This window comes from Bombus impatiens, unplaced genomic scaffold (genome assembly GCF_000188095.3).
Source record: "Bombus impatiens unplaced genomic scaffold, BIMP_2.2 scf_0217, whole genome shotgun sequence".
NCBI classification, from domain to species: Eukaryota; Metazoa; Arthropoda; class Insecta; order Hymenoptera; family Apidae; genus Bombus; species Bombus impatiens.
Window position 1 is genome coordinate 1192733 of NT_176636.1, and position 22390 is coordinate 1215122.

The window sequence follows — 22390 nt, forward strand, 5'->3', positions numbered from 1 at the left end:
GACGGCTCCGCCGCACGTGAAAAAAATATATTTTAAGAAACGGACGCGCGTTTCTAGTCATCGCTTCTAGTCAGCCAGGATAATTCTAACCTAGCTAACCTAGCTTCCTGGTTAGCTGGATCCTGAAGAATCGTTTTTTCGCTTGGCGTTCATCTTTACACGTTTAATAAAGTCGTAAAGGTGAGAAAAAGAACACAGAAGGAGAAAGTATCGATATATCGCGAATATATCGTGATACATACCAGAAGGGGACAAAGAAACGACAAAAGTGCAAGAAGACGAAGAAGACGTTCAATCGCGAAACAATAAAGGAAGTTTCTTGTTGTCGCCGTATATACGTTGTCGTTATCGAATGGAATACGTTGATTGGCTTGTTTGTCGATGTTTGACGAACCCCAGATGAAATCCAGCGTGCGAACCAAGTGACGCGTGGTTGATCGAATCACCAGGAAAAAAAAACGAGTGCAAGTTTTGATGTACGTGCCAAAAAGCTCGTGTGTTATTTCTACGTAATCGGCTTCGACGAGAAGTTTTGTTTTGATCTTAAAGTTGTACCTTTCGCGAGGGTGTTAGTGGGGAGATATCGATCGCGGGACCATTGACGTCCGTTCTGGAGAACGAGCTTTTCTCCTCGCACCTTTGACTAGACTAACCTCTCGATAATTGTATTTTCTCACTTATAGCTTCGTATATACGTGTATACGTATATTATAGATATATACATATGTACATATATATATATATCTATATTTCCTACATGTGTGTTTGCGTGTGCGAATGAAAATTAGATGCTGACTAGTTTTCAATAAAAGTTTGAAAAACGTGCCTGTAACGAAATAAACTGTATTGTGACCAATGGAGGCTATTCCGTGAATCTCTAGTTTAACATTTGTCGACAACGGAAGTGGATCTGAAGACAAATATTATATCATTCGGATAATACGTTTCTTTTTCTCTCTCTCTCTCTCTCTCTCTCTCTTTCGCTCTTTCTCCTCCCTCTTTCTTTCTCTTTATGGTCGTAGAGCGATCAAGAAGTCACTTTTACGAGTCCAGATTTTTATTGAGACACAGATGGAATTTTGATACAGACAATAAACGTGAGGGTTTTTGAAACTTCGCATGACCGAGTGCCTGAACGGAGATTCTCCAATTACATTGTGATAATAACATCTGTGAAGAGTGCGCGATCTCTCGCCATCTTTGTTTTGATATCGATTCAGTGTGCGCAAGAAGATCGATCGATTGGCGAACGAGCCGTCGAAATGTTCGACTGATCGAGCTCACTTCGAGTCGGTGAGTTTATCAAACGCAGTATTCAATTGTGAAACAGTTCTTTTCTTGTTGATAGTTGGCTACAGTTATTTATCATTAGCAATGGCACTAGGATGTTTTAGGTTCGGCGCGAATTTCGCACGTTTAAATCCTATAAAATATTCTATAAAAATTCGTTAAAATGCTTTCAGATATTTAATTTAGAGTTGCAATAGATTTTTATATTTCTAATTATTTTTGTGACATAATAACGTAAAATCAATATCATACAGGAAAGGTTTTACTTGGTGGTATAAACGGATTAACATATAATTGGTAAATTTTTGAACGAATTTTATCTATGATAGAAATTTCTACAAGTTGGGTGATTTACTGTATACGATGTATAAATAGTATAATGTTTTTTTTATTTCCTTGCGCGATTCTCTAATATAGTTACAGAAAAGTATCAGTTAGCCGGTTCTTAAACATTTGAAGTCTGCAATTTATGCGATCATTGTCAAAATTTAAATTATATATATTATAAATATTCATAAGTTTATTTCATAAACACTCACCGTTAAATGTATAAGTATTAAATGTATGTATAAGTATTTAACAAAAAGGAAAGCAATTTTGGTTGCCCCCATTATATATAGGGTTCGTCTCTGTTTTTCTGCTAACACGTTTTTTGCGAACGACGACACAATCACATGATGCATCAACGGGCGAATCAAACTCTCCACGATATCGAGATAACGTTTATCCGGTTGCAAACTATTCGAAGGAAACGATTTGGCAAAGTTCAACATATCGTACTATGTACTAAGTACACGTGTCGAGCTACGCTTCCAATGTGATAAAGTATATGTTATCGCAACTCGTATGAGCCCTCCTATCGAAATTAGTATAGCAAATTAAAGTAGCCCATCTGCAACTTAACCTAACTAGTACGTTGCCATTTAAATATTGTATTGGTGTTAGCATCAAGTTGTTATTAGACAATTATGAATATTATTATATGATATTACTGTTTCGTAACAGAATTAAAAGCAGTATTAGTATGGTTTGCATATCGGGACCAATGAAGTATTAAATCTTCTCTAGTTATCAATGTTTGATACCATATATCGAAGTTTGATATAGCATGACCACCCATGGAAAATAATATTTTTCTAGTAATTATATTATGTTAGGAATTAAGATAACTAGTGTCACTAAGAGTCACGAATATCTGGGAATGCTGGTTTTCTATTTAATGACTACTAATGGTACTTAGTAATTGTTAGCTTTAAAGTTCTTGCAAAATTTTAGACATTTTTTTAAGCTGTTAAATATTACTATTAAAGATTACTAGATGGGTTATGCTGACTGTTAGTGTAATAATTTCATCTATATGTCGCATGTAGAATATGAATGCTGTGTTAATGTCCGTTAAAGTTAAAGGCAATTTCATCAAATTTAGATTTCTTTCGTTACACAATACAAAATTTATTCAATAAAGCAATACACAATGTTACACGAAACAAATAGAAAATCGCCAAGAAACTATAATTAAGAGAAAATAAAATATTGCATCACAATATCTACTTAATAAACACTACAAAACGTATAGAATAAAACACGCAAGATTACATGGAATAAAGCAAAATTTTTAGAAAAATTGTAATTACAAGAAACTAACAAATTTCGACTGAGCGTCTATTTAATAAACGTCAAATATTTACAACTAGATATGTAAATTAAGAGAATCAGCGGAAATATTTCAAAAAAATATCGTAATTCATATTTTTACGAATTTCAAAAACGCAACTTTGACGGAAATTTTACCTACTAAATATCATAACAAATACCAGATATACTTTTGCCTGGTTCTATGCATTCTCGAATCTCCAAATTTTCTATAAATGCGTGAAAATCCGCAGCCTAGTAATTGAATAAAAATCATAGAAGTAACATTTATTTAAATATCTTTAGATGGAATCGAATCGCACATCAATTTATAAAGTCCGTTGAACACAGATTGTTATTTCCAGCTGGGAGCAAAGAATAAAAAGCTGGTGGTTCATAATATAGCGAGACATTACTCGATTCGATAGGGATAGCTTCTGGACGCGAGTGCAAAATGCGACGTGTATAGAGAAATACGCGGTGGTCGCTGACCCTCGGTTCGCGTTCTACGCTCTTGTATAATAAACCGAATTCGATCGGACGACAGCTCGAGCGGCAACCTCTTCTCTCTCTAGCCTCTCCACGAGTGTTCTCTTTATTGTCACTAGTCACTAGCAAAGAGAAGCATCGAGCGGGTGGACCGTCTATTGCTTTTTGCTCGAGCTTTCTTTTTTCATCGCGTACCCCCGATAGCCAATAATAATCATTCGCGGAATTTCACAATACGAGAAACGTGCGATCGGCTTGCTGAATGAACGATTCATTCCATTATCTTCTATTTTGAAATAAATGGAAAATTCGCGGCGGAATTTGTCTCGATTGTAACTTGACGCTTATCGTGTAATCACACTGTAATAGATAATGATAAATGTACATCGGTTGGAATTAAATCATCTTTTTTAAGGGACTTTATCGCGCTCTAAATAATATCGCAACATTTCCAGTACCATACGAACTGGACATTATATATTTTCATATATATCTAATATTAATAATGGAAGATCATAGGGAAGGAATATGACAAGACATATCTTTTATACTTCTGTGGTAAATGTACTACGTATTTGAAGTCTAGTTACCGAAGAAGCCGTGTCTCTATATAAGTCCTGAATTAAATACGCGTTTTTATTATCGTAATGTCGCTTATGCACTTATATTTTACTTTTCCTTTTGCAGCTTAGAAAAATTCATCACCTACTTTGAAAAAATTTATATAGATTATCCCCGTTTTCAATTATACCATAACGTAACATTCTATTTTAGCTGTTAGATAACCTCAAAATCAACGAAAATGGACTTTATATTTTTTACGTGAAATCTACAATTAGTAACATGGCGTATTTCGCTCGTATCTAATATTTGGTTATTTAAGCGTAATATCGAGTAAAGAAACCTGTTCTCTGAGTTACTCCGTACTGTATTTTTCATCTGATCTTCAATTAATATCGTTTCTACGTGTACCTAACATTTAATAATTCAGTTATTTTGTCCGATATATCAAATAACGGAACCTAACCTCTGCAGTATTGCGTACCGTGTTCTTTTTATGCTTTTCAATGAACACACTTGCTTAAATATGCAATGTCTCATTTGAATCTTGAATCTAATATTTGATAATCCAGTTTAACCTAAAGCTAACCTTGAAATTACTTACGTATGCTGCAAGCTTTTTTTACTTTTCACGAATTGAAGATAGTAAGACAAGTATTTAAATTCGTCTTATACTTAAAGAAAGTAATAGATGTATAAAAAGCATTGGAAGTAATTGTGCTTAGTCGTTGTCGAATGCTTAATTGTGGTTAGCGTTTAACGTCCTTGTAAAGGCGAATCGCGTGTTTGACCGGCAATAGTCGGTATTGGAATCGCCTTTGATTTGATCGCGAGAGTCGACGGATTCACGAGTGTGATATAATTACGATCGGTGACGGTGCAACATAATTTCGCGATGCACAAGATAGGCACGACAAAAATAACGTTTGCCCGTGAAACGCGTGTTAATTCATATAGCGAGAGATCGCGTGCTCGGAATGAATGAAAGGGGGTTCGGTAAATATAGTTGATGGAGTTTAGAATTAGAACAACATTAAAGCCTATGTTTTTACCGGACTCGGTGTATCCGAGCATTGGAATTCATCAGTCGAGAGAAAGCTATCGAATGCAAGCGATTAATTGATCGAGTTAGATGCAATTTTTCTTAATTTCCAAATAATTTTTATTATTATACGATACAATTTTATTACTACAATCGAACACAGGTTTCCAATTAATCGAAGTGGGTACAATTCGATTTATCGAATAAACGTTGGCAATCGAATATTCGAATAGGTTATAGACGGTTAAACCCGATGAAAATCGTATCGTATCGAATCGAAACTACATCGATTGTTCCAAGTTCGATTAATGAAATTGACCGATTTCTCAAATCGAATCTATCGCAATAGTTCAAAATTTAAGCGTAGAAATAGTTAGTAATTTCAGCGAATCTGAAATTTGATTATTGAAGTTGAACATTATCGATTTATCCAACCAAATCGTATCAAACATTTGAAATTTGAAAACAAAATTGGAATTTTTCAAGAATCTAGAATAATCAATGAACTTATCTGCATAAGCACGAAAGTTAAATATTTATTAGTATTACACCACACATATTTACGATGTTTTTCGATAAAGTGAAGTAGAGACACTAGAAGCATCTCGAAGGCCCCTTCGAAATACATAATGCATTATCTAATCACGACTGGTGCAAAGGTAATTTGATTTTTCTACTCGTCTGTTGCTGACATTACAGTAGCGCAATATTATCGTTGATTACACTTGACGTACCTAGCAATTGCCGATTATAGCAAGGGACCGTAATTTAAATGGAAGATGGAAGAGCATTGAAAACAAAAAAAGCTGACAAAGAGAAGAAAGAAGTACACACTATTAAACTAGTCTGCAATTACCTTAGTCTGAGAACATTGTAAATTGCTCCCACAGATTCATTTACATAAATACGTAAACACACAGTTCATTTTATTTCTTCGTCCATCGATCTTGATTAATTATCGTCTGATAACATTTACCGAATGGCTTTTAAAATTCAAACGAAATTTCGTTTTTGCCTATTATGTTAATTGACGAAATTTTCTCGGTTCTTGAAACTTTCACTTAATTACTTTTCAATGGATTCCGTCAAAGTATGTAATATATCTTTTAATTCGATATTTAAGCGATATCAGTTGAATTATAAGTGACTGCGATACTTTGGTATAAAAATCGAGTTAAGTTATGTAATTTAATATCTGTTCTATTATCTTATAATATGCGATAAATAGCATTGTTAATTTTATCAATACAAATTACAATTTATATTCGGTAGTATTCAATTTTTTATTCAATTTTGTATTGTTATTCATTAAACGAATGAATAAGTAAATATGATTAAGTTTTTTTTTTTTGTAAAAAAGTTAATTTCCAAACTATTATAGTTTAGGTTATCTACTACTCAACGATATCATCTAAAGATTAAAAAAAATATATTCTAATTCATTAATAGAAATTTTTCCAAGATACTGACGATGGTAATATTACAGAGATTAAGATAGATAATCCTGAGAATATCAATAGTAATAAAAATTTGTGTAGATATTTTTTTACATTTGAAATAAGAAGTATATAGCAGCTTTAATAAGTCTATGCGTTTTCCTTTGTTAACCATCATTAATTGGCACGTAATTCGATGTATCTGTACTCCGCATACACTTTGAGGGAAACTCAAGTGATAAAGTCGATTATTATGTACATTAATTATCGACGATAAAATGGAAAGCGATCGATCGTTTATTACGCGTTTACTCCATAGTAATGGCAATAACGTCGTAATTAATTACGTTATACCTAGTTCCATCTGGATTTTTTTCAGAACGACGAAATTAGGTTAGCTTATTGTTAGTTTTAGGTTAGATAAATTAACATGAAAAGGATGGAAAATTCCATTTTATTTTTACGAATATAATTTTCTTATTTTTATAATGCGATCCCTAAAAATTGAAACGAACAAAATATTAAAAGAAATACTAACCTATAATACATAAATAATAATTAGAAAGCCAAATATATCTTATTTCAATTTTTCTCTCTGTCTCTTTTTTTATATAGTTCTATTGTTCTAATTTCATATTACTGTTTTATACATTTTTTTAAATCGAATTTAGAGCTTCGCTATTACCTAAAAAAAACATTGAAATTAAGTTATAATTTACTATTTCAAAAAGTTATTATAATATTTTTAACAGCATCTCATACGTCATTCGTATTTGATTTATCGTTTTTAGTATGTTTACAAATTAAAAGATCCTATACAGTAGCCTTTTGAAGCGAGTATCGAATGTACTAACTCGATCGGATTAAGCGAAAATTGATTCATTACTGCTAACTACCATCTTCGCATCGGCAACAGGAAAACGAGAGAGAAATGTTTCGTTTTATCTTGCATCGTTCCTTATCAGCGCCATCCTTGTAATATCAGAACCACGAGTTAATTACAACTTTGTTGTTCTACGATCGATAAAACATTGCGTTAAATCAATTGATTGATCTTGCCTCTGTTTTCGCTCGGAATTCTAATTACGTATTCATATACAAATGTCATTTCGAAATATTACTTGTTGTTTCTTTAAACGATTAGTTATTATTTTCTACGAATTAGAAAAATATTTTATATAAAATGGAGGAATGAAATCTTGTGGAAAATATGGTAAAAGATGATATAATTATAAAACTGTAACTTCCTTATAATTTGTTTCACATTTTCGGATAGGTTATTCATACGTAATTGAAATACGATGACATTGTTTTGTAATATTTCGTTTGACTTTCTTTTTTTATTCTTATCATCAGAGTGACAGAACTATTAACTACATTATCGACATGTCGTAAAAATGTGTAATTATCTAAAAGTAGAGTAATTAATATAATAATTATATAAGAATAGAACAAATAATCCTACTTTTATATATTTGTTGCTTGATTTACATAACTCGAGCGAATAGTTTTACTTAATACGGGAAAAGAACTCCATAAATATTTATGCTTATTTATATATATATATATATATATATATATATATATATATATATATATATACATTGAAGAAGTTTTAATTGAACTATAGACATGAAACAAGTAATTCACCATCGATCAATATGTTGGATAATAATGAATTAACGAGAATCTGGATTTAGTCACGATTACTAATGGACAAATGAATCAGCTCATCCCTAGATTTGTAATGTATTCAAGCGATAGAGATATCCACATTTCAATAGAATTCTGCGTCCCATCCGCGAAGAGACATTCACAAACAATGCGGTTTAACGTAATACAGAGTTTCGATGTTTTCAACACGTTCATCGTCACGTGTATCATCGATGACCCAACAGCGATATTTACATAAAATCGGCCAGTAATTTTCATGACGAGATGAAATCGAAATTATTTCCAGTCAGTTTTAAAATTTTGTTATAAATTTGCAATTCTATTAATTAATAAGAATTTATTGGTTAAGTGAAATAATGAAAATCGAAGTATCATTGTATAAATATTAGATCATGTTTTACGTAATAAGATTATAAACCACTCGATAATTGTCTCTTGCACGATTATAAGAAAGTGTATTAATTCAAGTGATAACTTGCTTTTATGAAACATTTTTGGTTTAAAATAAGCTATATTTATCGATACTGTTTACCTCGAAACAAAACTTATTATACACTCCAAACTAACCTAATATAGAATTTGTGGGAGAGAATTCATGTTCATAAGAAAAAAAAATATCAAATTCTTCGCAATCTAGTTGTTTTCTTCCATTTTGATTCCATTTATGTTACTAATAACCAACGTCTGACAAAATCTGTTTTAATTAAAAAAAAAAAGCCTAGAACACAAATATTTACAACTCTTGTCGATAAAATCATTCAAAATTCCCGCGCAATGTTTCTGAGTAACAGAACGATAATCGAAAGTGAGGTTAGTCGAAAGATAATGTAACTTCAGTGAGCTTCAATAGAGGAAGCACGAACGAGACATGTCCGTTATTTTCCGTCGAATTTAATGTGTCATCGAAGTTAGTTGACTGGTTCTTCGGACGACATTAATCGATACACGAACGCGACACGTGCTTTATACACGTTTCACCATTAGACTTGAAACGCATGGTCCAGTTCTGTCGCGCACGTTTCGAACTGCATGCGATATATAAGCCTTTTACATTCTAGTTTTCTATGGGTACGCGCGCGCTTTTTGTTTTCAAACCGTCAGTTAAATCACGTCCCTTTTGTTCATCGTTCAAAAGTTGCCGCCGTTTCAAACTTGAATTTCATCATGGCGATGGTTGAAACGTCAAAACTTAAGTTTACCTCCTGAATTTTTATTTCTTGTTATGTTTTATCATCCTCTCTCGTTTATAAAGATGCGATTAATTTTATTGAATGGCTTCGTAGGTTGTTTGAAAATTCCAATAGTCTACTAGTAATGGTCTACTACTAGTGAATTATATATTTTTTTTTTAAATTTGATTTATTAGCCCTGCTATTTCCTCTGAGTTATTTTTGACTCGATCATAATTTCCTAACTTGCTGATGAATATAAAGAAATTGTTATTAATATTTCATATCGAATTTCTATTTTATATTGAAAGTGAATTCTCTTCAGAATTAAAATATTTTGTTAAAAGAAGTAATACTCATACTCATCAAGTTGAATGAGCAGTTAACTTGAAGATTATAGCGGGATAATAGCAAATTAACTAAAAAATATCATATAGCAGGAGTTACAGAAATAAAGATTATTTTAAGAAGTATGTTTAATCAAAAGATTATATAAATCTTCTTTTTATTTCAAAATATACGATATAATAGGAAAATGATTCTTTTCTATCTTATGAATATAACCTACATTCATAAGGAATGTATTATATTTACATTTATGTATTATAGTTACACTTAAATTATTTAAATAATTCTAACATCAATTTCAATAATATTTTAAACGCCAATAAAATATTCATTTAGTTATAGGTTAATGTAATAATATTAGCAGTTATTAATATGATTAATGTTTCAATTTTTTGTAAGGAATATAAATGAAACAAGGGGATTCTTTCTGTTTCAGTGTTTTTAATATTCCATCCACTGGTTCCGAAGGTCTGTCCCATCTCCACAACGCCGTTCAAAAATGGGTCGGAAGAAGATTCAAATTTCGCGCATCACGGACGAACGGAATCGTCAGGTACTACAAGTTTACATTAAAAGAAAACCCTAACTTCATAAAAAGAAAAAGAAAGTTAAATAAATTACGTAGTAAATTACGTACGTGTTTTTTATAAATGTTTCTAGCACAGTTTCTTTTTCTAATACAACGTTTGTATTTGTAACCTCTATAAACATAAATACCAAATGAATAACACGGTGCCGATCTACACAAAGCATTGTTGTGTACTCTAAATAGTGTTATCTACGCTAACTGTACGAGTACTAGAAGCCACAAGTACTTCATAGAAAATATCCGCTATTGCGTTACATTCATTCATTGTATTATCATGTGTTGCCAACTACTCAAAACAGAATTCCATTCACACAAGTTACTAGTTATTATTGCATCATCAATGATGTTATGGCGATATTAATATTTACATAGTGATATTACGAATACATTAAATTTAAAACTTGAAATATAGAGAATAACTCTTAAATATGAAAATACTATTTGTATTTTATTAAATAAATATAATGTAAGATTGGATATAACGTAACGTGAATATTATATTCAAAAAATATTAAAGATAAAATATACTATTCACAATATCATATAAATAATAATCTTGTTACGATACTGTTATCACGATATTTAACGTTTATCATCAACGTAAAAGTAAATAGAAGCAATGAAAAACGCTAATGTATGGCAGATAACAATCGTATCGCTTTCATTAACTTGTATTACTGATTAACGAATAATTTAGGATGGTAGAGGCAAATGGTGAAGGTGATTGATTCCTAATGATTGTCCAACAGGTGACATTCAACAAAAGGAAGTTTGGGGTAATGAAGAAGGCATATGAGCTGTCGGTACTATGCGACTGCGAGATCGCTCTGATTATCTTCAGTTCGAGTAACAAGCTGTATCAGTATGCGAGCACCGACATGGACAAGGTTCTTCTCAAGTACACCGAGTACAACGAACCCCATGAGTCCCTCACCAACAAGAATATCATCGAGGTGAGCCGATTTCTCCTTGGTAATTTTCAAGCTACCCAACAACATTTCCGAATGTCCACCATCTAGGGAATGAGTAGATGATGGAATGATAGAAAAAAGGATAGCTATTATCTAGAGAATTTTGTTTGGTGAATAGAGTTGTTTAAGGTAATGGGATTTCCATACTGTGGGCTAAATTCTGTAAATTAAATTTTCATAACAACATTTTAAAATGTTGATTTACTAGAGAATTAGAAAGTTTATCGTTGGTAGTATTGTTGATATTATTTATTTTCATAATATCTCTCTACCTATAATCTTCTGTATACAATATATTTAAGTACGAATTACAGGTTGGTAGTTCTAGTGTTAACGAATTAGTTTACATAAAACTAGAAGAATTGATAATAAAATGAAACTATAGAAGTAAATTTTATTAACTATAAACTATTATCCTATTTCTTGTACAAAATTCTTGTAAAAAGGAAGTCTACAACCTATAAATAGTAACATATCAATTCACTGATATAATTAGTTGATGAATTATTGTGCAAAAGAATTTTAGAATACAGTATGCCCAGTATGAAATTATAATTTCCATAGTAACTATAGTCTAGTACTCTAAAGTATTGAAGAACTCATGTTTACTATATTTGCAATGAATATAAACCCGTTATAGCCTAGTTCTGTTCAAAAACGGAGGTTATATGTCTCACGATTATTCTTTAAAGTTGCCCTGTAGTATGATTCTTTATTTTAAATAATGGAAACGTTTCTTCGAGATTAAGATGAACGTGTTTCAAATCTGAATGAGTATTGTTTCCGAAAGACTTGCCTCACATTCATGTAAATAATGTCGGAGTATGTTTGAAGCGCGTCTCTGCATCTCCAAGGCCGATTAGACTGTTCCAGAAGATACTGTGCAGCGTTCAAATCGCTTAACCAATCCTGTTGAACAAACTGGAAGACGTTTTGTAAGAAAAAGATCTGAAAGCTACCCTTGGCCAATAAAAATCATTATTTACATACAGTATAATTATGTGGCCGTAATAATAATTATCTTGGGAATTCTATGCTCTGTAAATATTATTTGCTCTTTTATCTTTTCTTATAATAGCCAAAACATCTTATCAACGGGTCTTTTTCTTACAGCTATCTACAGCATATGATTTCTTTCATTAGTATGTTGATACAGAAAGCATAGTTTAGGAGGAATGTGTATGTTCTAAATATGCAGAAGGAAACAAGTAGATTACGTTGTATTTATGCAAATTGGACGTAGGATAATTTAAAAATGAGTTCTTCAATCGATATAAACTCTTTATTTTTCAAGGATTAATATTTAAGATACCACGCTTTTTCCATTATAGTAAAATTACTATTCAGAATTATTTCTTTTATATTTCTTATGAGAAGATGTATATTTCACAGAACGTTTAATAACGTTAGACAATTATTAGAGACGGTATTAAAAAATTTGCAATATTGTATGTTACGTAGCACTTTCGGTAGATTTAAAATTCTCTAGCAAATATTAATTCTGAGATTCCAGAGGCAATTCAGAATTTCACTGTCAAGTTTTCAAGCTTCCCAATAACAAAAGTATATTCGGTAAAATTGAAACTTGCAAATAGTTCAAAGTGTTAAATAAATGTTGCAACGTAACTTTTCATCGGTTTCAAAATTGCCAGAATTCTGAATACGCTTCGTCGTTCGTAAAAAAAATAATTATTATTGAAGTTTTCAAGAACCATGAATTTCGTACGGCACTGAACCGGTGATATTTTTCAAATAACCCCGCCCTACCGACGCGACAAGTCGTCGTGTCTGGATCAGCCGGAAGGCGAGCATATCTTGTAACTCGAGGTATCGCTGATATACCAGTAAATGAGAGATTTCACAGGGAAAAATTGCACGACGCTCGATACTCTCGCGTATCATCATTGGTTATTAACTTTTTCAAGTTTGTCGATCATCGAAATTACAACATGGGCATGCGGCAAATCTACATGCGCGGCGCTGCTACAGGCCCCGCTTCCTGCGCGCCTTCTTTTTCGCCGGTGTTATACAGGGTGGTCCATTAGTAGAGGCGACTGACCACCCCTGGTTCCGTTGCGTGTCTCGCTTGATGTTGCTTGAAAAAAAAAAACGTGCATCAACGAAAGACAGATGACTGGATGGAATAAGCAACGTACAAGAAACTTTCATTTTGAGGACACTTCTTTTGCCTGTCTTTGGCTTTCGTATGATTACGGATATTAAGGTTATTTCTCCGGTGGTGGTACAAAGAGTATATTGATATTTCTTATGTACTCTTTTTTTAGCGCTTCCCCAGGTTTATTTTATTACTTGAAGTAATTGGAATATATTTGTTTGTGATATAAAAAGTTATATTCTTTTTTTTTGTAGTATTTTATAGTCCATGTGCATAGTGTTATAATCTTGATATAATAACGAGTATTTGGTTTACAAGGATTAAAAAATGTATTTGAATTATGTAAAATGTAGCATAATTAGTGAATTTTTATGGACCACTCTGTATACGCATGAAGACATATTTCTCTTATTGTTAGACTTTCAGGTATATCAGCGATGGAAGTTACTAGAAAAGATATATCCAATCGATCGATAGGGAATAATCGTGCCAATATAAATAGTGCATTAAATCTTGTTGCAATATTTAAATCGGTATGGTGAGTCGAGAAGAATACCAGACAGGTTATACATGTTCAACATTCTTTTATAGGAATTTTACAATGCGTTATGCTTGAAACAGTTGGGAGAGAACCGTTTTTTCTAGTTCTGCTAACCGTCAATTTATTAATCCCTATAAAGAATTGAAACATTCCATTTCTTAAAAAAGGTTAATATATACTTGAAATCCGTAATATGTAGCGAAAGAAAAGTATTTTACAAAAGAGTGTGCAATTTGAATTTGGAACCAAAGCTATCGTTTGAACTTCTTTATTGAACTTTATTGAACTTCTTTATTGAAAAAAAGAAAAGTTTCAGAAATAAAACTAATAAAAGTTAATAAACGCCATAGAATAATTAACATAATGCTCGATACTATTCGATACAATACCAACGTTTAAAAAGAATCGCAACCCTTAAGTATCGACTAGCCCAATCCCCACATCGGCCCCATAACCCAGTCCCCCAATTGTTTCGAGCATAATAATGGTCAGGGTCGTTCATGGATCCTTCACACGAATCCATCGTCGACCATCGTGTCGCGTGACACGCGATATCTTCTCTCCTTTTCTCTCCCGTACACACCCATAAACGCATACGTAACCTCACTTACCATGCAAATAGTAAAAGTACACACACGAATAACCAATACACCAAAGCTACGTACATAAGAGCAGAGAGAAGGAAAAATAACTAGAGAGATTAGTCGACTGTGTGTATACGTATGTGTATGTGTGTGACGCTAGGCGTTTAAATTAACGTGCATGCGAAGGTTGAGTGCCCTCGGGCGGTGTGGTCACGTGAACCTGTCTGCTGACACTTGCAGGCACTCAACAAGAAGGAACATAAGGGCGCCATGTCCCCGGAAAGTCCGGAGCCTGACGCGATCGAGTACAATCTCACTCCGCGCACCGAAGCCAAATACACGAAGATCGACGAGGAGTTCCAACTGATGATGCAGAGGCACCAACATAACGGCACTCGGGTAAGTGGAGGTCGTCGTTCGGTGTTGTTCGACGGCCGACTGACGTCGAGAGGACAGACAGGGAGAAAGAGAAAAAGTCCCGGGCCAGGAGAATACCTGGGACGGCTGGAAAAATTGCGTGGATGTCCCGCAACGACGGTCCCTCGGTGATAGGTATTGTCGATCTTAGGTATTTTAGGCGTACGAAATTGCTCAGAGTTTTTAGTGTTTTTGTAATTTGATTGTGTAGAACTTGGGGTTTGGTATTTTTGGTGATTTGAGGTTATTGGGATCGGTAATCGATGTCTTTGGGATATTTGAAACTCCGGCATCTCTTCTCTTTTGTATATGGTGAAATTCTTCGATCCTTATATATTGCAAGAAATTTTTATATACGTATGTATATTGAGAGAAATTGTTATTTTTCTAAATCGTATCATATAGCAAGTTGGCATTTTTAGGTGTACACTGTTCTTAATGGGTTTGATCTTTGTAGAAACGGATAGTGCTGAAGGTGGGAGATTGTGTTGCTGAGTATTACGAGTGATTGAAACTGGAATGGGATTATTGGCATTTCTGTTGTTTCTGAATTTCAGATTCCAAGGATTTTCCTTTCTTCTGTATATTTTCAAAAACTATATTAAATATTAGACTATAACTTGAAATTCTATAGATTCTTATTTGTAATCTGAGAAATTCTTTATTAAAAAATTGTTTCAAACTAGTAAAATGACAAAGATATAATCGATATGTCTAAATATTATAGTTTACGATAAAAAAAAAACAATCGTCTTTACATCGTTATAAATATAATTTTTACCTATATAACTTCGTCTTTCTGAAATCTGATCAATCTTAGCGATGACTTTAAGGAAGAAAAATTCTTCAAGTAATCACCAAACTTCCCATAATAAATTTACTATCGACATCTAATAGCGTGCTGTTCTTCGTTATCAGTTTGAAAACGTATAGTAGCTGGAAGTTTTCAATGGCCGCCTGTTCCTTCTGGTGTTTCACTTTGGGAACCTCTGGCTCGGAGTTTTCACATGACTCGAAGCAATTCGTTAGTCCTCCTGGTTACATTTATTAGGTTTTAACAATCCGCCATCAAGCAATTTATCAGTGACGGTTCGATTTAATTCGCACCGTTTAATTTATTATCGCAACGTGAGCCTGTAAGTTTACAAAACAGCCAAGCTTGTACCTCTAAACCGTGATATTGGCAGACATTTAAAACCAGGGTATTATAATCTCCTGGTTAGTTGTTAATCTGTTTTTCGTTTCGTTTGTCGGACTTACTGTGTACATTGTATCAAGCTTCATCTGGTAGCGATTAATGCGGCATTCATAATTATTTTGGCAAGCAGAATAAGCAATAGAGGCTAGTTGTCTTCTTCAGAATTTGAGAAACCTTGAATATCGTATAACTGAAGAGTTTGAGTCTCGTTTATAGCGTTTAACTTAAATGTAAAAATATGGTTGAGGTGTTCCTTCTTTCCTACTTCTTTTTTTAAACATTTTTTATATGTATTATCTTTTTATAATTTGGATAATGTATATCTCAAAATTTATAATCACATGTACAACATTAAATATATAAATACGAAGTATTATCCTTTCTTTTTTTATATTTTCTTTTTTCAATCTTTTTATAGGAATTATTTTTGTACAATTTGGAAAAATATATATTCCTGAAAATTTCAATATCACCATTTATATAAATATAAAGGTATGACTCTATGTTTTATTTTTTTGTAGGAATTCCTTGCAATTTATTTTATTTATGCACAGAATGGATATAAATTTGCTTTTGCATTTATTTTGTTTGATCGGGTGTTTTATATGTATATATATATATATTTTTTTTTTATTTTGACTATTGAATTTTATCTAGCAGAAATGGGCAAGGGGATAATGAAGACGTAATCTCGAAACGAAGACCTTATCAGAATTTGCCAATTCTCTTGAAGTCTATCATTGGTGAACGTTGTATTAATAATGTCGTCGTGATTTACTGCGATTTCAGGCAATGGGACAATCTAATTACACTCTACCTGTATCCGTACCAGTAAATAGTTATGGCGAATCTCTACTTGGATCTAGTCCCCAAATGGCGCATACCAGCATTTCTCCAAGACCGTCGTCTTCTGAAACAGATTCAGGTATGTAATCGATTCTTAAACTTTACATATTGATCTGCAAGAATATTAATAGATTCGTGATGGAAAGAAAAGAATTTTTTCAGAATAGTATCTAAATAATTAGTAACTCAGTTATTCGGCAAATAAAGATTTTAACTTTTGCAATTTTTATTAGTACGACATATTAATAATAATTGTGATAAGTTAATTCCTATATTAGTTACTAAAACGATAAATCTTAATTTTGTTGTTTTTCTATAGTATATCCACCAGGAGGGATGTTGGAAATGAGTAATGGTTACCCACCATCGGCATCACCACTAGGAGGTTCACCTAGTCCAGGACCTTCGCCGGCACTAGGAGTCGGAGGAGGCAGTGCAAACAAAGGCAGTAATCCGTCTAGGCATTCACCACAACCTCCGCCTCCTCCACCGCCGCCTCATCCTCACAGGACTAATCTTCGAGTAGTTATTCCAACACCCCTTACGCAACCTCTCTCCGAAGACACTAGTTACGATGTTAGTACGCACTGTGCTTGATTTCAATGCATTTTATTCAGTGCATTCAGTTAAAAATTTTATTTTTTTTTTTTTGAGTTTGGAATTGAGTTATACTTTAATGATATTTCTATATACTTTATGTTTTTTATCATTACATTGGATATTTTTTGTTTGAAGTGAAATTTTCGTAATGAAATTTTAGAAATCTTTATTTTTCTTAATCTTGGATTTAAATTCTCATTTAAAAGGAACCATGAAAATTCAAATTCTAAATTTTTGTTAATTTTATGGTGTGTAATTCGCAAATTTAAAATCACTATATTTTAGTATTTAAATATAATGTAAGATATTTTATAGCAATTTCCTAGTGATCTAATAGTCTAACTGTGTGTAATTGTGTGCAATTTCACACACTATGGATAGTAATATATAGATACATGAAAAGTACCCTTATGTAATTACACAATATTTCATTCTAATTGGTCTTTTGTTTTGTGTTTCCGATATACAGAGTGGCCATGCACAATCCACGTTGAACACACCAGTAGTAGCACTACAAACACCATCAGTTCCAGCTGGATATTCTAGTTTTGGACCAACGGATTATTCCTCAGACTTAGGAAGCTTAGCATGGTCTCATCAGAGGTACGTTGATGACTTATCAATGTATTCGGCAGCCACCATGTCCAGCATCAGGTAAATCATATTTCATAATTATTCTTGTGAAAGGAAACTATATGTCCAGTTGGTATAATCTATCATTCAAAACTTTTTAAGAGTCTCTAATTACATTTTGTTCATTCACGTGTACGTCATCTTTCCTACAAACGAAAATATATTTAGAAACAAGCTTACAACGCAAAATATTGTATAAACGCTTATTCAAGAAAAGATTAAAGATTATTTGTAAAGTTTAATCGTGCTTGCAACGACGGTACTCGTTCTAACAACGGATCTTCTATATTTATCCAAGTTGATGATAAAAATATCAAACAACGTCCACTGGAGGTTTATAGTTTTTTTTCTTATTTGGATAGTTGTTCGTAGCATGCTAGTGAGTCGTATCATTTTTCACTGAGATTTAAAATTCTTTTTCGACAGTCAAATTTTCAAAGTTTTAAAACTATCTTCATATCAGTTTATCTCAAATCCTTTGGATCTAAAAGAAACATGGATCTTGAACAAAAATATTTTGTCGATTAATTACTTTGGCTACTCAAACTTATTAAATGCTAAACCCACTTAACAGTTCATCTATGAAGTGACAATGAGCTTTAACGATATATACTTATTTTAAAACATATTATGCATATTATACATTAATACATTGACGGCTTTTTGCATATTTTATCTTGCTTCTGATGCTAGTGTAATGTTTATAATAATCAATATGTGTTAGTAAATCTGTTAAATCATATTCTAGAAAGATACATAAGATAAACCTAATCCAAGCCATAGTTTCTTTTCAATTTAATTATTATATACAATTTCTTCAGTCGAGACCTGGTCTTATATCTTCAGTCAGCATATTCTCTTCAGAGATGTTATACTTTAGAGTGCGAATCAATCTTGCTGGAATCCTCATAATCGAATCTAATATCTTCAAATTTATTTGATTACAGTGGTCTTCCCCATCTGGCAGTGTCGAGCAGTACACCGCCACCGGCCACGTCGCCATTACCAGTGAAGATAAAAAGTGAACCGATTAGTCCACCTAGAGATCCTCACGGTGGCAACAGTGGCTCGAACAGCGGGCCGAGTAATACCAGCAATCTTCATCACACGACTCTGAACGTGGGACCTTCGTCCAGTACCGGTGCACCACCTCCACATCATGTACCTCATCCGGGGCCACAATCGTTGAATCTTGTGTCGAGCAGACCGAGCAGTAATCCACCGCCATCTCACTCCGGTAGTATAACGCCGACGAACCTTCCGTCACCTGGAAGCGGCACAGTGGCAGATATTCGAACGAGTCACTCGAACGCCGGGGGAAACGGTGGGAATAACTCAGACTATGAGAATGGACCGCTGATGAAGCGTTCCAGGATCACTGAGGGCTGGGCGACTTAATATCAATCGTAACGGTTAATCGCTCGATCGTTTCATACCTCTACGTACAACGGCGTATAGTGCTTTTGTGAAAAGTTCCGGGACTTGAAGTCAAAGACTCGTTAATTATTATACGCAATGTTCGGCCATGGTTCTTTTTTTTCTCTTCTTGTAGTTGGATGCGCGCGTAAGACGAAGAATCCTTACGAAGAGTCCGACTTTGGCTGGACAAGAGAGGACACAAATTTGTTTATATTTTAAAAGTCCAGAAACACACGTAACACGACACATACACATACATACGCATACACATAAAAGAATACGTTTGTTTGACGATTAAATAACGGTGCCATAATGTTGAAGCGTTACACGTATATATATATATATTATATTATACAATATATGATGGATACATATATATATATAATATCCATTATATATAAAAGATATATATATATGTATATTTTCATGTATATAATACAAAAGTTGTTTGTATATATGTCATTTATTCATTGTCATTTTCTTCGTGACATGGCATATTGTGTCTTTGATACTTGTCGCTAATGGCGAAGATATATTCTATTCCGAGTGAAGAAAGGTAATGGCGGTACGTTTAGAATTGATGTTAAGAAACGAATCGGGAGCACAGCATTTCGGAAGATAAGTGCATCGACAACCGAATTTCTAAGAGCTTTCGAAAACGTTTAATGGATTTACGGTTTAGAGATTTACAAATAATTGTACTTTGTTACTTGTTTCTTTTTTTTTGTGCGTTATGATGGTAGGTAGGCAAGACCGCGGCATAATCCGTTAATTAATGTTTTTACATAATGAATGCCGAGAGCAATGAACATAATTTCTCTCTTAATTGAATGCCTAGTCAGAGAATAATGATATTCGATTAGTATATAAATTTTAATTTTACAATTTTTCTTTTTTTTTTTTGTAATTGCAATATCTCTTTCCTTTATTCCAGAGAAAAGAATCATACTCTTACTTTATAAACGATCAATGGAGTCGTACGAACATTTTATTAGAAAATGTATACATTCATGAGTCTTAGATCGTTTAATTTTCTTTTTAACAAATCGTTGGGTTTGTTTTTAAAGTAGCGGAGTTTCTCCCTCTTCTTTTTCTTTTTTCTTTTTTCTTAGCGAACTAATTAACGGTCTATGTCCGCTAATAAACAAAAAGATGTTGAATAATTAATCGGCTGCTGTACTCAAAATAATTACGATATTCAGTAGAAAAAAAAATATGATCGAAAATTAATATATTGATTATTATGAGGTAATAGAGGAGATATATGCATATTACATGTGAAATAAGCATCTAATATAGTGTTGATTATTCAAACAGAAAAGAAAGGTATATACACACGAACTTGCAGATGTATACATATATACATACGTTATATACATTTTCCACAAGTATTTTGCACATTTGATATGAAGAAAAAAAATGAAAGGTGACACGGAAGGAAGAAACTTTGCAACCCTTAACGCCTAAGTCATACACAACGAGAGCTTGCACCTCTGTAAGCATTTATCTCCAAATAATAATCTATGAGAATTAGAAAATTTATTTGAATCAGTATTTAAATCCAATATTCATGGCACACGATTTTTCTATAACAGTGGAACACAGTTAAATTAAATATGAAATATAGGGAAAGAGAATATTTATTATATATAGTACATCCTTGTAAAATGCTTTGTTAGTCAAATCCATAATTAGTTGGCAAGATAGGGTTGCAATTGTAAAATGCAGAAAGTCTTCTTCCTAAGTTAAACCGCTTTCGGGATGGTCTCAGCCTATGCTTTACTCAATCTCAGGATGTATCCTGGTGCGAGCTGCTCTCAAGAGTCGTATTTGGTACATTACTGTAATTAATTAACGTAATTAATGGAATACACAAACGGTATATGAATAAATAGTGCCTGGCACCATTTGTGGCCCTCCTTCAGGTTGACTTGTTCACGTTGTGACTCGCATAAGGTGACTCGTCGACAAGCTACGTGTAAAGAAAAGTGTGTATCATACTGAAAGATACAAAAAAGTGGATTAAAAATAGTAAAATAAAGAGATGTTGAATAGAGTGAGAAAGAAAGAAGAAAATAGAGAGAAAGAGTGGTAGAAAGGTTTATCCGTACTACACAAATTAGTGGAATCATAGACTTTGTTTTACAACGTTCTGTCGACGAATCGACAACCTGGCAAGTCAGTCTTGGTTATACTGTAACCGAAGATTATATTATACGTACGTTAAAGAAGGTAAAGAAAGAAGAGTCGTATGAATCTTCGATATTAATTTGTTTCTTTACTAACGTTGCAGTTAGAAACTATCTAATGACTGTACGAACAATCGGTGTGCGAAACATAAGATATATAATGTATAGTCACTAATGATTAATCACAAATTTTTAAGATGATCACAAAGTGCAATCTCTTAGCCAACACACTTTTTTATCAAAGAAAAAAAAGTATAAAGAAATTGTTATTTTTCATAACGAAAAAAGTAAGATTTAATGTATTAAAAAAAAGTATATATATATATGTCTCCACTAGTTATTAAACATTTTCCTATTGATGCAAAATTTATTGTATTTGAATTGGTATTATATATATATATATATATGTATATATAATATATATGTATGTATGTATATATATATATATCGATATATATTATATATATATCTCTGAACTTAAGTGTACATGCCTGAAGTAAATCCTTGAAAGATAATCTACGATACGATTGCATTGTTTTCAATTTTTAAATCGCTACAGGTGGATCGCATTGAATAATATAATTATTGAATTATATTATCCGTTACTTGATATTTTACGATTATTTCTCGGCAGTGTTGTAAACAA

At 32.7% G+C, this 22390-nt stretch overlaps 1 protein-coding gene across 8 annotated transcripts in view; it reads left to right on the forward strand.

Moving 5' to 3' along the window:
- Window positions 1-21987, forward strand: part of LOC100745731 (myocyte-specific enhancer factor 2) — a 73673-nt gene extending 51686 nt beyond the window's left edge. For 2 of the 8 annotated variants that reach the window (XM_024366447.2, XM_033319836.1), the window contains 7 exons: window positions 10078-10194; window positions 10980-11183; window positions 14683-14841; window positions 16847-16982; window positions 17223-17479; window positions 17973-18157; window positions 19084-21987. In XM_024366447.2, coding sequence (XP_024222215.1) covers window positions 10141-10194; window positions 10980-11183; window positions 14683-14841; window positions 16847-16982; window positions 17223-17479; window positions 17973-18157; window positions 19084-19534 — 1446 coding nt within the window. In that variant the 5' untranslated portion in view covers window positions 10078-10140 and the 3' untranslated portion in view covers window positions 19535-21987. The other 6 variants (XM_012383499.3, XM_012383500.3, XM_012383498.3 and 3 more) reach the window with 6 other exon arrangements.
- The last annotated feature ends 403 nt before the right edge of the window (window positions 21988-22390 follow it).